This window comes from Aethina tumida, chromosome 3 (genome assembly GCF_024364675.1).
Source record: "Aethina tumida isolate Nest 87 chromosome 3, icAetTumi1.1, whole genome shotgun sequence".
In the NCBI taxonomy this organism is placed as follows: Eukaryota; Metazoa; Arthropoda; class Insecta; order Coleoptera; family Nitidulidae; genus Aethina; species Aethina tumida.
This window is the reverse complement of record NC_065437.1, coordinates 13220674-13238010: the sequence shown is the minus strand read 5'-3', so window position 1 is coordinate 13238010 and position 17337 is coordinate 13220674. Positions and strand designations below refer to the sequence as shown.

The 17337-nt window shown below is 31.4% G+C and overlaps 3 protein-coding genes across 3 annotated transcripts; 1 reads left to right on the top strand and 2 right to left on the bottom strand.

Moving 5' to 3' along the window:
• Positions 1 to 1069: 1069 nt before the first annotated feature.
• Positions 1070 to 2092, top strand: LOC109595302 (digestive cysteine proteinase 2). The gene is made up of 2 exons (XM_020010633.2): positions 1070 to 1492; positions 1548 to 2092. Exons 1-2 carry the CDS (start codon positions 1097 to 1099, stop codon positions 2070 to 2072), a joined length of 921 nt encoding a protein of 306 aa, XP_019866192.1. The 5' UTR covers positions 1070 to 1096; the 3' UTR covers positions 2073 to 2092.
• A 476-nt stretch (positions 2093 to 2568) lies between these two features.
• LOC109595303 (lymphocyte-specific helicase-like) lies at positions 2569 to 5853 on the bottom strand. Its single transcript, XM_020010634.2, has 7 exons — positions 5020 to 5853; positions 4865 to 4962; positions 4730 to 4812; positions 4241 to 4644; positions 3430 to 4180; positions 3140 to 3376; positions 2569 to 3080 (listed from the first exon to the last, which is right to left on the bottom strand). Exons 1-7 carry the CDS (start codon positions 5682 to 5684, stop codon positions 2706 to 2708), a joined length of 2613 nt encoding a protein of 870 aa, XP_019866193.2. The 5' UTR covers positions 5685 to 5853; the 3' UTR covers positions 2569 to 2705.
• A 211-nt stretch (positions 5854 to 6064) lies between these two features.
• On the bottom strand, positions 6065 to 9795 carry LOC109595323 (juvenile hormone esterase-like). The gene is made up of 9 exons (XM_020010659.2): positions 9650 to 9795; positions 9453 to 9599; positions 9271 to 9402; positions 8881 to 9217; positions 7100 to 7296; positions 6876 to 7050; positions 6653 to 6819; positions 6334 to 6599; positions 6065 to 6280 (listed from the first exon to the last, which is right to left on the bottom strand). The coding sequence occupies exons 1-9, from the start codon at positions 9698 to 9700 to the stop codon at positions 6124 to 6126; spliced, it is 1629 nt and encodes a 542-aa protein (XP_019866218.1). The 5' UTR covers positions 9701 to 9795; the 3' UTR covers positions 6065 to 6123.
• Between the last annotated feature and the right edge of the window lie 7542 nt (positions 9796 to 17337).

The following is a 17337-nucleotide window of genomic DNA, read 5'->3' as shown; positions in this document are numbered from 1 at the left end:
AGAAGCGGAAAGGATAAAAAGCGACAGTTATTAAAAAACTATGTTTGAATGGAATCGATTGCTAAATATTGATTGACATCGTCATTTATTTAAACCGTAAGTTGCCGGTAAAGATGAGTACACTGTATTTTCTGTAATTGACGATAATTTTCTGTAATGGCATGTTCAATTGGAGAAAGTTTCATGTTTGATGATTTTTTATTGGAACGTTCGGTTTTGTATAGGTATTATTTTGTGAAAAAACGTTTCAAATTAAAAGATTAGTTAACCAAATTGGTTACCAGTACGTATTATTCATAATCGTTATATCTGTTGATATTTTTATCAATACTTTAATTTTAGTATAAAATTAGATTTAAATTTAATATCTGTATAAATTATTTTTGAAATAAAACAGATCATTGTACACTATAGAAAAAGAAAGTTAGCTGTAACATCTGAAAGATGTCGTGTAATTAGATATTAATTATAATAACAAATACAAAGGCTGGTTCAAAGCTCAGTTTGGACACTTTTTATCTTTTATAATATAAAGAAAATATTTTGATAACAAAAATAATATAATATAACAAATAATATACAGAAAATATCTCAATTTTAGAAGTAAACATTGAAACCATAAAAATTGTAAAATTAAAATTAATCTAATTTATAGGTGATACTGAAAGCAATTAATTATCTTGAGAAATATATATTGTTCTAATAACTATTATTAATGAAATATAATTTAATGAACAATAATGTGAATTTTTACGAGCCTTTAACATCAAATAATGTGAATGATATGGTGTAATTAGAAAAAACGAAGGTCAAAATATTATTTAAAACATATATTTAGCTGTGATTCGAATGCGTTATCGATTTATTTTGATTATTGGAATCAATACAATTTTTATACAATACAGTTTCTAGAGTCTGCTGGAGACATGTCTAATCGTCAATGATCTACTGATTACAATTTAATTTTAGACTTAAATTAGATTTTTATCATAAACCGTAATTCACCGCACCAATACATAACACTTGTATTACTCCAAAATTGTACTATAAAAACTTAAATAAATACAACGATAAGTTTAGTATCAATTTTGAAACGATGAAGTCGATTTTAATTTTCACTACATTGGTTGTTTTAGCAACAGCCAATCTCGACTTTGAGAAGTTTAAAGTCCAATATGGCAAAACGTACGCGTCTCCAGAAGAAGAAAGTTACAGACTCAGTATATTCGAAAAGAACCTTAAAGAAATCGAAGAGCACAACTTAAAATACGAACAAGGATTGGTGACGTTCAAAAAAGCAATCAACAAATACGCAGACTGGAGCAAAGCTGAATTTAGAAATACTTTGCCTGCTTTCAAATCCCATCAAGTACAGAAGAGAAGGGTACTGAGATCAAGAGGCAATACTCCGGAATCTATTGACTGGAGGGATGAAGGAGCTGTTGGGCCTGTACCTTCGCAATCTGTTTGTGGAGGATGGAGTCCGGTCGCAGTAAGTATTCACATTCTATGTCGATAAAGGTGCAATAAATTGATGAATTCGTTAGGTGGGCAGTATGCAAAGTGTGAACAAAATCGTCAACGGTGAGTTGGTCCTTTTAAGCGTCAGCAACCTGGAAGACTGCGTTGACGGGCCAGGATGCACAGGCGGTTCCATAGTTTCGGCGTACGACTACGTGAAGAAAAACGGAATAAACGCCGCATCCGATTATCCCCAGCGTTACGGCACATGTCAGTTTCAACCAGATAAAATAGCTCTCAAAATTCGAGACTACGGAGTCGTTAATGGAACCGAAGATGACTTGATTGAAGCCATTGCTACCATTGGTCCGATTTCGGTTGGTGTGGACGTGTCTGATCATTTTATGTTTTATACTTCCGGCATATTTTCGGACGACACATGCGTCGACAATTATATTAATCATTATCTGTTGGCGGTTGGTTATACCAAGGACGCGGTTATTTTACAGAACACTTGGGGATCCTCTTGGGGCGAAAATGGATACATCAGGATGAAGCGTGGCACTAGTATGTGTGGACTTACTACTGCAGGAATCTATCCAATTCTATAGTATTATATTATTTTGTGTTACCTTTTTGTTAATAAAGGAGTACAAAATAACAGTCACCATTTATATTTTCGTACAAAACCTCAAATAAAGAAAAGTGAAATTATTTATTTATAATAACTTCAGTTATTAGTTTTAAAAAAATATTTTTAAAAGTATAAAATGCTGTCACTTTTTTTGGAGAGCTGAGTAAAAATTAAGTGAAAAACTGTTGCATAATTCTCTTATAATTAATTTTCTACTCAGTCAACTCAATTATTTTTTAAATAACACTTTGCTTCTTCAAAATATTACTAACTTATAACATATTTACAAATGTAATATTAAATAAAATTGTACTTTTATGGTGAAGATTTTCTATTAAATTTTAACAGCACCACTTGCAGTCGTAGTCAAATTTCACAATATTTGTTTGAGACTCTGGTAACTGAGCCGATGCTGAGCCAGACTTTCTCAGTCAATGACATAACTTTTTAAATTAAAAGAAATAATAAACGTATAGATTAAAAAAATATATATACATATTATTTAATACAAATATTAAAATTAACAAGAATACTCATGAAAAAGGAAGAAATAATAAATAAATTAAATTACTATAGTGCATAAATACACAAAAAACAAAAAAAACAGGTTTCATTTTTTTGTTCGAGGTAGATTTTCTTTATCTTTTTTTTCTTTAGCCCGCATCATTTCGTAGAGATCAGACCTATCCAACAGTTTGTCCAGATGCGCGTCGGAGAATTCATCGATACTCTGGGCGTTTTCCTCGTCCATCAACAGTTTCTTCAGCTCCAGCAGATCGTTTTCCGTTTTGTTACGTTCATTGCTGTCCAGGGTTTTGAATTTACCATCGCGGATCACGATTTTTTCCAGTCTTCTTTTCATGTTTCCGGACGCGATGATTTGTTCGTCTATTGTGTTTCGCAGGACCAACGTGTAGACGACCACCGGTCGCGTTTGACCGATTCTGTGGCATCGGTCCTGCGCTTGTATGTCGGCTTGAGGATTCTAAAAACGTTACAAACATGTAATGCTTTTGGTTTTCTTTTTAAACAATGATTTGTTACCCAATCGCGATCGAAAAAGATGACAGTGTCGGCAGAGGTGAGATTGAGGCCGAGTCCCCCGGATCGTGTGGAGATCAGGAAGACGAAACAGTCTGGGTCGTTGTTAAACTTGTCTATACATTCCTGCCGTTCCTGCAGACTGTAACTGCCGTCCAGCCTTTGGTATTTGATGCCGCGCATTATCATTAACTCCTCTATTATATCTAACATCATGACTAGTGTGCTGAACAATAAAACCTAAGAAAAAATTCATTAAACTATGACTGTTTAAAGAGGAAAGGATGTTTTACCTTATGTCCCTTCTCTTTGAGTTTCTTTAACATGGTCTGCAAGACAATCATTTTCCCACTGTGGTTAATTAAATTTTCATCAACTAAGAGCTTTTTCTCTGTGCTATTAGGGTCTAGTGGAAAATGTACCAAGTAGGGATGGTCGACGATTTTCTTGTACATCACAACGCTGTTGGACATCGTAACCCGATGGATGAACTCCTTCTTTTCCTTCTTGGGCAAATTACCGATTCGGATTTTCTCCATTTCTTCCATATGCTGTTCATAGTCGGAGAGATCGTCTTCGTTCTCGTTATCGCGGAAATACCTCCGGTTTTCCGTGCATTTCCTCTTCTTCCTCGGTGCATACAAGTCCACCTCTTCCTCCTCCTCCGCATCTCCCTTCAATTTTGCGATGTTGTGATCCAACACGTATTTGTAAAGATCTTTTTGCATTTTTGACATGGGGCAGGAGATGACCACTTCCTTTTTAGGTACCATGTCGTCCAACACCTCTGATTTCAAACGGCGCAACATGAACGGACCCAAAACTTTGTGGATTGTTGAGACAATGTTGTCCTTTTCCTCTGATTCCAGAATCTTGTTCTTGTCTTGAACCGTTTCAATTTCAAACAGTGTTTCGAAGGTGTCCAGCTTATTGAAAATGTGCGGCAGAACGAAATTCAAGAGTGCCCATAATTCGGTGATGTTGTTCTGAAGTGGAGTACCAGTTAATAGAAGACGATTTGTTGAATTTAAGTTTCTCAGAATGCTGAAAACAATAATAAACGTTAATTACATTAGGAAGCGGAAAAATTAAAAAAATTCTTACACCGATAATTTGGACTCGTGATTTTTGATCCTGTGTCCCTCGTCGATAATAATGTACTGCCATACGAATTTATCAAGGAAACTGGTTTCCCTCAATGGTACTCCGAAATTTGTGATTACGACTGGTCGGGTTGTGTGCCCACCAACTTTATAGGTTGCTGCGATTTTAGGTTTGGCCCGTTCACGGACGCCAGCTTCGCCGGGAAAAACAACGACGGGAATTTGTGGGGCGAATCTCTCGAATTCACTGATCCAATTAGGAATCGTCGACAATGGGGCGACAATCATGTACGGGCCGGCGACTCCACGTTGCAGTTGGTAAGCGATAAGTGCGATGATTTGGACGGTTTTACCAAGGCCCATTTCGTCTGCTAGTATACCATTCAAGCCATTGTGGTAAAGCGTCTGTTAAACAATGTTTTATTTAATAGGATGTTCAGTATGAAAACATAATTTCAATTTGATAAAAGTAAACTTAAACCTAACTTACAGTCATCCATGTAACTCCCTCAATTTGGTATGGTCTCAATTTACCATTGAATAATTTTAAGTCTTCTTTGGCATTCAAAGTTTCTAAAAAAAAACGCATTAAGAAAATAATAACAGAAAGTAAAGCAGAAATTACCAGTAGATTTGTCTTCCACCTTCAGGTCTTCATTCATTGAAGCCACTTGTAAATCATCAATTGTGGGTTGATATTTATTCTTTTCCTTCAATACATCTCTGTAAAATATAGTTAATTATATAAATTATATTTTTATATTATTTTTTGGAACATACTTTTTGTTCACACTCTGAGTGGTATTAACAAAGAAGTTGGAGTACTTTTCACTTATTCCGAGGAGGTATTTCATTCCTTTTAACGCCTTTTCCTTTCTCGCACTCTTTTGTTCTTCCTCCATTCTTTTCTTCTCCTCCTTCCTCTTAATTTTCTCCTCCTCTTTCATCTTGGCATTTCTTATTTGTTCCTCAATTTTCTGTTTCCTTAGAAGTTCTTTTTCATCAATCTTCCTCTGTTTTTCATTTTGTTTCTCTTCTGCTGCTCTAATTTGTTCCTCCACTTTTTGTTCCTTCCTAAGTTCCTTTTCAGCAACCCTTCGCTGCTTGTCCTCCTCTTCTAATTGCTTTTTTAAAGCTCGTGCCTCTTTCTCCTGTTGTTTTAAAAGTACCTGGGCCTCCTTTTCACGTCGTTTTTCTTCTTTTTCTCTTTGCAGCATCTCTTTCTTGAGAGCTTTATCCTCTTGTTCTTTTAGTTTTTGTGCTTTTCGCTCTTCACGTTCGGCTTTGGTTAGTTTCTTCGCACTTTTTGCAACCGACGGTTTCCTTCCAACGGTTTTAGCTTTACGTCTAGTTTCCATTTCATCAGAAGAATCCGCTTCTGGGGTATTCGACTTTTTTTCAATGTCGCTGAATCCCGAATCTCTGCTGCAAGTTTCGATATCCATTTTGAAATATTGGACAATTTCAATATTAACGTCAAACGATATAAACACAATAAACTGATTGTCACAAATTGATACTCAGTTAAGAGTTATTTAGAGACTGACATACTCGAAGCAGTTGTTAAAAAGACGTTGGGGTTTACGAACAAAACACGAGAAGTAACCGGCAATTTTAAGCGCGGGAAATCAACAAAATATTTGACATATGCAATTATGCAACCATGGTTACAAGTGTGTATAATTCTTTTGTTATGTGGCGTCATCTCTTGGTGGAAATATAATGTTAGCATAGTTTGCCTCACCAATATGTTCCCATGTTAATAAAAATTGAAGTTAACTTGTAGTGCCACAGATGTCGACATTTATATTTAAATAAATCAAGATTATTTTAAATAATTTTTATTTACACATAATTAGTGATTTTACTAACATTTTTTTTCCATCATTTGAATATATCATCCCAGAAGTTAATAATTTCCGCTTTAGGATTTGTTTGAATTGTTAACTCAGAGTTAATGTCCAAATAACTAAAGTTATTCGTTTTTACGCTTGGCCATATTAGATTATTTAAAACAAGATCGTTTCTTCTCGTCGGTTCTCTAAAAGAAATATATTTAGAATATGAATTAAAAATTAATTGCAAGGCGCCTACCTATATTTAACAAAATTAGTCCACAATCTAACCATTCTATTTCTGGTCAATATACAATTCGGCGGAGAATATTTTATCAATGACGAATAAAACAAATAAGCCAAGTCTTCCATATGCCCAACACCTTCGTAACTGGTAGATTGTCCACTTATAAACTGCCCCCACGCACTTTTAAAAGATAATTGATAAAAGTACACCGGTACGAATCTAGATTGCAAAAATCCTGTTTTCCAAATCGGATAAGCAAATTGTACGTCACCAAATAACTAAAAATGTTTATAATTAATTACAGTGCAATTATAAATTGAAATGGTCTCACCATTTCAGCTTTTGGAATATTGTTTAAAATAGAACCATTTTGGAAATATTTCTTAGATATATGATTTCCCAATATTGTCTTATCTAATCCAGATTTAATTTCCTTGTCTAATGGAACAAAGAGTTGCTCGTTGGATGCGTAAGCTTTCAGTGACTGTAGGTACTCCACTAAAAAAATATTGATTAATGGTTAAATGCAAATGTAGATTAATTGAATAAATTACATGTTAATGAAAGTGCAACTCCTTCGTTGCTGTTGAAGCCCATAAGACATGGTACTCTTTCGAATCTCCCAATTTTGAGGTTTTCTATCGATGACCTTGTTATAACCGCCCCAGGATGTATCGGTTCTATTACTGGAGCAATTACTCTGTCGTAAAGAGGATTTTCTCTGAAATACTAAATAAAAAATAATATCAAAAGCAAATGGTAGTTGGACATAGCGTACCTCTTGGAATTTTCGATAGGCAACATTTTGCAGTTTATTGGCATCGACAGATTTTAACCCTTCCACCAAGTTTTCACTGGTTGAATTATCAATGTTTAGAGTACGGGCGATGTCGTAAGTCAACTCCTTGGTTCTCTTCGAATGCGCCCAAGGACTCAAACTCGAACCGCTCTGCATTATCGCCGCTCTGAACAGTCCTACATGACAATTAATTTACATGTTAAAATAGTCTTCAAGTAAGATTAAAGAACAAATTCATTTTATGAAAGATCTAATATTATAATTTACTAATTTAATATTTGCTAATTTTTTTAATTTTCATAGTATTATTTATAATAATACAGTAATAGAAAATTGAGGTAGAAAAAAAAAAAACATTTTATAGAAACATATTATAAATTTTTTGTACATAACGTAATAAAGTTTTAATAGAATTGATTTATACTAGTCATAAATTCATTTATTTTTATTTTATATAGCTAACAATTTTGATAAAAATTAAATATTCATAAAATGTTTAAACATTGTTATTCTAAAAATTAAATATTTTTTTCACTGCAAAACATGCATTACAAACTTTCATTGTTTTTACTTAATTATATTTCCAATTTAATACATTTTACTACCTTGAGTATTTAAAGGAAATTAAAATTGACAGTTATAGAGACTGTTGACAGAAGTAAAAACTTAATTTTTAGTATTAAAATTTGAAATTTTATAATGTTTGAATTAAAATTTTCTACATCAATCTGGTTTTCACATGTGCTTTTTATAAAGATAGTTAACTAGTTAACATCTACAAAAGTGAGTACCAAACGATACTTGGTAGGCATGCAAACATCGTTAAATTAAACAGTGGTCTAACAATATATTGATTATCGGTAATTTAGAACAAAACAACATGTTAAAAATATTAATAAACTTCCCATTTGAGTTTTCTCAAATTTCTAATTAACTATGTAACTAAATAATATTTTTATAACATTACAAATTTTGAATACTTTAAAACCAGTAGTAAAACTAATATTATCAAATTCATTTTGTTCTAAAAAAGATACAATAGGCTTTTGGTAACTAAACTAAGAAATGAAAATGTTTGATTCAAATTTATCTAAGTATCGCGTAAAAACGGCATCGATTGCCGTTTTACATTTTGTACTACTGAGTTTTCGATCATTGGACAAGGCCATTCAAATAGTAATTTTAAAAAAAACTATTTCAACTATGCACAGTATATAAACATTAAACTTTTCACTAAATCCATTCAGTTTCATCTATAATATATACACAGCACTATACGTCAGCTGTATAGCTACAGATATACTGGTATAAGCATGTCGGTGACGGGAACGCACGACATTTCACTCATCCAAAAAGTGTCTAAGGCGCACACCACACTACGCATGCGCCAGGCATGAGCATGTCGGTGACGCAAACCTATAAGATTTTCCCCTACCAAAAAGTGCCCAACGCGGCTAAAGTTTTCACTTCAATAATATAATTTAACATTATATTTCGCAGTAAATTTTTGTTTGATAATAAATTCATTGTTAAGTGTCTAATTAAATTTTAATGGTACCCAAATAACAGAGTCATGTTTAATTTCATGATGGGCAATAATAAATTTATGTTAAATATGTGCTTTACTCCATTTATATATGAATGTATAAAACACTGTTAACAGTTATAAATATGTTACAGTTACATTACTACAAAAAAAAAAGATTGCTGAATTTATAAGAACCAGAGGAATATAACAATGTGTTATTTTAACTTTTTACCTGCAGTTAATAGACTTTGCATCAACCATGAAACTGACATGGCACCGGCACTTTCGCCCATAATGGTAACTTTGAATGGGTCGCCGCCGAATTTTCTTATATTTTTCCTCACCCATTTCAAGGCGAAAATTTGGTCCTTAAGCCCTCCATTTCCAGGTGCTTTTCTGTCGCCAGTTGTTATGAATCCGAATATACCCAAACGGTAGCCGAAATTAACAAAAATAACGTCTTCGCCTACAAGTAAATCCGGACTGAGGAAAGCTGAGGAGCTGGCCGATCCTACCGTGTAACCGCCACCGTAAATGTAAACAATTACCGGTAGATCTATTCGCTTTATCTGAATAAATTGTTGTAATTAAATAGAGGGGTGTAAAGGATAGGTAAACTTACGTCTGGAGAGTAAATGTTCATGAATAAACAATCCTCGGAGTCAATCGTCTGGCCGTTATTGTCGGATTGAATGCACGGACTACCTTCTTGCGTAGCGGGGTATACACCATCCCACTTATAAGATTGTGGAGGCTAAAATTAAAACTTTAACGAGCACATTCCTGGAATATCCTCGAACATACTTCGAATCTGAGTTTTCCGACTGGTGGCGCAGCATATCTAATGCCTTGAAAGGAGTAGATAGTTTGATTTGTAACACTACTGATTCGTTTTAGGCCCCTCAAAACTCCTGCGTCAGTTTTAACAATCGGACCATCGGGGTCCGTATCCTGTAAATTTATCACTGTATCCCGTCACACGTCACACGTTTTGTACTTACGCAGGAAATGGTGGAGACCAAAGTGAAGACGAGGCACAAAAACAACTTCATTTTCACTTCACTCCCACGACTACTCGAAAACCCGCAAAACCTTCTTATTTATACCTTTGCTTTTAATCATTTCAATGCTTGTTAAGTTGTTTGTTGTTATCGTGTCGTAAATTTAGGTATTAAAACTATACTAAGTTAGGATTAGAGTAATGCAAAAAAAACTGTATGTGAAGATTGGTTTTTAATGCCTACTAAAATTATAGTTATAAATTGTCCATAGAGCGGAAGTCATTAAATATAGTATTACAGTATATTGGTATTTGTAATTAGGTTAGTAATTTGTTGTATCCATTTGCGAAACATTAAAAAAATACAATTAAAACTTAAAAGTAAGTAAATAGCTTAAGTACATAATATAGGTATTATTAGTCTAATTATGTGGCTTAAGCAGATTTTAGTTTGTGTTTATTTATTAATTTATTGCTTAATCATCAACATTTGAACAAAGATATTTATTCATGGTGGTCTTAAATTTATATCACATTGACATTAACAATAGAAATGAAATAAATAAATAGTTGGCAATAAACTTTACTATATTTCTTTGTTTAACTATGTTTTAAATACACTAATACTTGGTTTAGAACGTTTTGGGATTTCTATTGATTTATGTATTATTATTGTTAAGCAATTTTATTTTTTGTTTTACCCAGGTTTCAAATATTTTGAGTACTAACTGGTACTAAAATTAGTTTTACTCTCCCATTCAGGACGAATGTAATTTTAAAATCTTAAATGGGAACCTGTGTATACAATTTATATTTTCAATAATTTTATGATAATCGATATATTTACATAAATTTCCAATAATCACTTTATGTTGCACATTCCGGATACCACAATTACACCGCTGTCGTCTTAAAGTCCACGTTCATATCCGTACAAGAAAATTAAATCCCGTGACTTTTTGATGTTATATTTTGTATTGATTTATGCATTTAATGATTTATGGTATATCTGCATATAATTTAATAAATAATTAGTTTTAGGATTTAATACATGCGATTTGTAAATTTTAATATCAATTTGATTGGTGTCGAACCACATGTCAAACGCCTTCGCACAGAACACCCACGCCTTCGGCACGCAAATGTGCTTCGATCGGTTTAATTATTAAAGTAAGGTCACTTTAAACAAAATTGATGTGGTAATGAAGGTGTTAAGTCGTAGTTTTTATTATGAATGTTGTAAATTGAAGAATTAGGTGTATAGATATGGTAAAATAAAAGAAATTTGGAGAACTTTTGTTGTTTGTTTTGCATTTTGACTTCTACAAGTGTTCATCATTTTCAATTTTCTGGGGCGAATCAAATTTTTAAAAGGACTACATCTTAAGGAATCCTTGTTTAAAGAATGGAAGTAATTATGGAGTAATTATATGAAAGGATGAAATTTATAGTTATAATAATCTAAAATTCAATTCTAAAAACAGCTTAGTATAAGTAATGCAGAATTAGAGTTCAATTCTTTAGAGTCGGAAAGTTTCCAATACAGAGCTTGTCTGTGTCCTGTGCTAGTTTTAGAGAAATCGTACGGAAAAGTGACTTTTTCATATTAAGCATTTTCTCAAGAAAAATAATTTTTATTTTATAAAAAATATATTATGAATATTCAGTGGTGGCCTCAGAAGTAGTAACATAAGTATTTATTGTTAATTAGGGAATGTAAACCTTTAACTATAATAAATGCAATATTTAAATTTATTAAATATTATTAATATTTATAGAAAATAATTACAAAATATTATTATTCATTTTCTATCTAAACCAAAATAATTTCTACTTAAAATAAATGTGCAAAGTGGCTGCTCATAGTAATTTAAAAAAGATACATATTTATTAAATAATTAAAAAATACATATTCATTAAATAATTTATACATAACTTAAAAAAATAATAAATTTCGCATTTATAGAGACTGCCGGGAAAAGTAAAAATTTGAAATTTCATAATGTTTGTATTAAAATCATCATCATCAATCAAACATCAATCTGGTTTTCACATCTATTGACACTCCGAGCAACAATGATATGCATGTTTATGTGGTTTTTTATTATTCAAATATAATACGGGCTGCACAAGATCATGACATGTAAATATAATTCAAATAAAATAACAAATAATATACAATCATATTATTTACAGATAGTACTTGTATTTACTTAAATTTCAAAGTACTTGATTTTTAACATTATTTTAATTGTTTGTTTCACTGTCATCATTAATTTCAACAATTCTTTACTTAATACTTTTTGTACTTTCAATTATTTCATTTTGTTTTGAAAAAGATACAATAGGCTTATGGTAACTAAACTAAGAAATGAAAATGTTTGATTCAAATTTATCTAAATATCGCGTAAAAACGGTATAAATTGTCATTTTATATTTTGTTGTACTGAGTTTTCTATCATTGGACATGGCCATTCAAATAATAATCAAACAAAAACACTATTTAAACAATGCTCAGTATATAAACATTGAACTTTTCACTGAAACCATTCAATTTCACTTATAAGATATACTACACTATACGTCAACTGTACAGCTACAGCTATTCTGGAATAAGCATGTCGGTGTCAATTTGAACAGCTTATTATGCATAAAAATTCATGTAACTAGTAAATTATCGTATAGTTCCATCTCATATGATATCTGTAATGGTCATATGCCAAGTCAAGAAAAGGAACTTCTTGGTGTTTCTTGAGTTCAAATTTTTATTTGGAGGATAACAAATTGTTTACCATCTGATCATATTTTATTGAACACTCTTCGCTAAAAGTCTGGAGGATAATTAATATATTTTTGTGAAAAGTTTAATCTTGTCCGGATAGTCTTCTTTGATACCAATGATATATTTATTGAAATACATCTTTGCTACAGTTTTGTTCATTCTCATTATTCTGTTAAACTCTCTCATTCTTCCAATTTGTCTGCTTATAAAAGGAGTTGTTTCTTTGTTAAGACGTTTTTCTATTCTGTTTTTAATTGAATGTTTGTTTCATATTTATTAATAACATTGTAAACCATTTCTAGAAAGCATCTTAAGTTTTTAACGATGTCAGTAATAGTTAAATCTTGATGTTTCAACTAATTATTATTTTCCACTTCTCTGGAATGGAATACAATAAAATAATATGAATCCTAAGGCTATGAATAATACTTTACTATTAAGATAATTGTTAAACGGGGCCATAAAATGTATTATTCCTTTGGCAACAATGAGACATCATTCTCAAGATCACACTATTTTATATAAAGGGTTCCTGTATTTTCAATTTTTTTTTAACAAAAAATCATGGAAAATAGAAATACTGTATATTTTAAACATTTTATTTTTATGTGTAATTATTAGACCGATTATTAAAATCAGCCAGAAGCTCTGTAATTGAATGTACAGTGGAATATTGTTTATCTAAAAATATTTTAAATAAAACATATGTGAAGTAAATTTTTAGTAGATTTTTAAATAATTCTTAAATACAATTTGAATATTAACCTTTCATTAACATAACCATAACTATTTCAATATCATTATCACATCTTGGCTTTTTTACTATTAAAACTATATTTTAGCGAATGTTTAGCGAATTGTGTTAAGAAGTTTGAATTAAGTAAATTTATTATTTACACAAGTTTACACAAAATTTATTATTAGGCTCAAAGCAAAATGGTGTTTTTTCTAACATATTTTAATAAACTTTCTCCACCTTTCACCACATTTTCACAAAATTTTTGTGTTTCCCCAATTTAAACAGAACATTGTTTTGTTTTTACGGAAAGCAGTAAATCCCTATAAAATTTCGAGAAAACTCTCTATCGACTCGCTGCTAAATTTATTCATTGCGTTTCGTCTCAACGCCAGATTCGTTCCGATACTTTGGAATATCTAGATTTATCCTGGCCCACTGGGAACCGAAATTCCTGCTCCAATTTTGTGGGACAATAGGTAAATCCGAATGGCACAACTACATTTTTAATATACCAACTTGCATTCGGTTTTAAGACAAGGAACTGTAAATTTATTAAGTAAGGAAGATGGTAAATTTAAAATCAATTTTTTTAATCGGAAAATAACGTTAACGATAAATTACTAAAACCATAATTCAGTCCCATTGTCCTGGAACATTTAGTGCTCTGTGGTGGAAAAAAATCAATTTATCCTCATAAAATTATCATTATGATTCCATTATGCTAAACGGTGTATTTAATAATAAAAGCCACCTAAAATTCTCATCCCTTTTTTTCTTGTATTATTTTTTCTTACACACTATCATTATTCTTAAACACATTTAGGCTTTCGTGCTTTGTATAAAAACGACAGTTCCGCACAAAAGCTGAAAAACATAGCAAGATTAACAAGTTTTAATAATAGGAAAACTTTATAAAGTGTTTTTAATTGCATTTATATTCTAGACCGCTTTTAAACGAGTCATAAACGGTTCATTAATCAACCTAAAACATTAATTAATTCCTTGAAACAGCACCATCGGATTCGAAATAACAAAAACTATTTCACTTTTTCCCCCTTAATCCCTCATTAATCTAATATAAACCGGTGCATCCAACATTTTTAATAAATCACGTCGCAATTTTTAAATCCGTATTAAATTCCTCGCGGTTTTTCGCAGCCGAGTTAATTATTCCTCTCGTTATTTTCGAACGCGCCCCATTCATAGAAATAACACGGTCCGAAAAGCTTTTGTTTTTCTCACCGCCCGGTTTTGGCCATTGTCGAAGAAATTTTTAAAAAACGTCCGGATTAATTAAATCGCATTAAATTCAATGGTTAAACGGTGCGGTTTATTTTGCGGTTTCGCGTAGAGAATTATCATGTTTAAAACGGTTTAAATTTAATTTATCACACTTTATTATACATATAATAAATTATGGAAGGATAAAATGTGCTGCAAGTGCATTTTTAGCTCCACAATCAATCTGAACAAAAATCGGTCGTAACGTTCGATTATTTATTGGAAAGAATGTTAATATTTAATACATTATTGTGCCTAATAGATTGTAACCGATTGGATATTTATTGGTTAATAAAGTGGGATAATTTACGATCTCGACATATTTCGATGCGTCCAATAAATTCAAATTGCGCCGCTCTTATGAATTAATGCCCCACTGAAATTTATTGGACGACAATCAAAAACAAAATGTCTGTTTGGAATTTGTGCGTCTGACGTTTATTCATTTAAATAACGTTCGTGCCTTTGTACAGTTTTGTTTCGGGTCTTAAGGTAATTTATGACGGATAAAGCGTACTTCAAAAGGCTGAAGAAAACGCGAGAGCGACTAAACAAAATAAGTTCCGGTTTATTTCCGCTACGAGATAACGAATATTTTGTCGTTTCATGTGAGTTCCGCTAGTTTCGCCTAATTTAGAACGGAAAACAACGGTTGTTTCGGGAATTTCGCGATAATACTCGGGAATTGTCTTTGCTAATTATTTCGTGAATCTACCGAAAACTGCACCGAGATGGGGTAATTTAATGTAATTATTATTCTTAACGTTAATTGAGAGACATGCAATAAATAGCTGATTTTCCTACAAGCTTTGGAGTATTTTTTTTTGACAAAATTATAGCAACTTTTTAATGTCGATTCAGTCGATTATTTACTAGAGATCTTTTGCTTATTATAATTATTATAGGGTGGTAGAAAAACTGTATCATGGGCTGAAAATAATTCAGCCTTACCAAGATCGAGGGAAGCAAATAGATATTGCAAAGTGTTTACAACTAAATAAGTCAATGATTTCCTGTATAAATAAAAAATTTAGAGAAGCAGTGCAAACGGTAACTACGAACAATATTCAGCCAGTGAGAAAAACTTCAATTCATTCTCAAATCAAAGCCATCCTGAAGGAATCAGAAAATTTAGTTTAAGGACTATGAGAAGAAGGTTAGTGGTTGAGGATTTGTTTAGAAAGAAACCTGTAAAGAAAACTCTGCTTTCTTCTAAAAATGTGAAGGCCCGATTTTGATTGGCTAAGGATTACGTTTACTGGAACACAGGAAGGTGGACGTAGATAGTTTTTAGTGATGAATCTATATTTATTTTATTTAAAAATGACAGTTTAGTTTATGTTAGATATCCCACAGCGACACACCAGCACAAAACTATAGAATAAGAAAATATTAGTTTTTAAAATAGAGTATAAACCAACATTAAACTAATTAAATAATATAATTTTAACAGTTCATATTAAATAAAATAGTTATGGCCATAATATTTAACGTTTCAAAAAGGACTTATTAAACAATCCTTGCAGTATATTTAAAATTTTCTAAATTAAATTTGTCATTTTTAAAAAACGTCCCCACATCTATTTTACTTAATTTGTTGTTGTAGAAATAACTTTATTTTATTTTCCAGTAGAATCCCTCTCTTCTTCCATATACTTATTCCAATGATCTTTCAATTTATGGATCTTATCTCTGAAGTGGTTTTTCTGAAGGTCTACAATATAACCGTTTACGGTAGTTACTACCTTTTCATTTGATGAAAATTGTTTTCTACTATACCATTTGAGCCAGAAATTGGAATGAGCTATATCTGACGGAGAAGCAGGATTTCTAACAATTGGAGCTTTATTTCAGAGATTTGTGTGTGTTTTATAATGATAATCTGATTTAATAGTTAATGTTCCTTTAGTATCACAAAAAACTGACGCTAACAACTTGGTCAATTTCTCATCATCTGATGAAACAAAAATTATTTTTTAATTTTCATTAAAACGCTTATAATGTTATCCCCTCTACGGGGATCGACTCCAATAATTGTACGACAATTTTTAAACAATGGAAAAGCTTCTCCTAACATAACATGATTTATCTATTGCTTTAAACCTCATTTTACAAATAAATGTAGAAAAACAGTATCATAGACTGAAAATAATTCAGCCTTATCAAGACCGAGGGAAACAAATAGATATTGCTAAGTGTTTACAACTAAATAACTTAAGCATTTCCTGTATTAATAAAAAATTTAGAGAAACAGTGCAAGCGGTAACTACGAACAAAATTCAGTGAATTAGAAAAATTTCAATCCATTCTCAAATCAATGCCATCCTGGAGGAATCAGAAAATTTAGTTTAAGGACTGTGAGAAGACAGTTAATTGATGAGGATTTGTTTAAGAAGAAATCTTTGTATGTGATTTGTAACAATTGGAGCTTTATTTCAGAGATTTTGTAGTGTTTTTTTTAATCATGTGGTCAGGAGTGTTATGAAAAATGTGTTTTGTATTGATAATCAGATTTTATAGTTAATATTCTTTTAGTATCATAAAAAAGTGACGCTAAACACCTTGGTCAATTTCTCATCATCTGATTAAACAAAAATCATTTTCTAATTTTTACTAAAATGCTTAAAATGTTGCTGATAAAGTGTGAATCAGCTTTTAAAAAAGTGAGAAGTTTCTCCTAACATAACATGATATGAATTTCTATTGCTTTAAACCTCATTTTACAAATAACTTAATCACTGTATGACGTTCAGTTTTTCTATTGTTTAAAATTTGCTAAAGCTAGGATTTGAAAGGTTTAACAAAATTTATTTGATAATTTGTCTCTTTTCTTGTGCAACATATTAAAATGATGTCAAAGTTTCACATTGAACTAAAAATTAAGCTG

Coding starts and splice junctions, on each gene's coding strand:
- LOC109595302 (XM_020010633.2), top strand. CDS start 1,097: ATGAAGTCGATTTTAATTTTCACTACATTGGTTGTTTTAGCAACAGCC. Junction 1,493..1,547: donor GAGGATGGAGTCCGGTCGCA/GTAAGTATTCAC, acceptor TGAATTCGTTAG/GTGGGCAGTATGCAAAGTGT.
- LOC109595303 (XM_020010634.2), bottom strand. CDS start 5,684: ATGGATATCGAAACTTGCAGCAGAGATTCGGGATTCAGCGACATTGAA. Junction 4,813..4,864: donor GGTGGAAGACAAATCTACTG/GTAATTTCTGCT, acceptor GTTTTTTTTTAG/AAACTTTGAATGCCAAAGAA. Junction 3,377..3,429: donor TCAAAGAGAAGGGACATAAG/GTAAAACATCCT, acceptor ATTTTTTCTTAG/GTTTTATTGTTCAGCACACT.
- LOC109595323 (XM_020010659.2), bottom strand. CDS start 9,700: ATGAAGTTGTTTTTGTGCCTCGTCTTCACTTTGGTCTCCACCATTTCC. Junction 7,297..8,880: donor GCAAAGTCTATTAACTGCAG/GTAAAAAGTTAA, acceptor ATTGTCATGTAG/GACTGTTCAGAGCGGCGATA. Junction 6,600..6,652: donor ATATTCCAAAAGCTGAAATG/GTGAGACCATTT, acceptor AAACATTTTTAG/TTATTTGGTGACGTACAATT.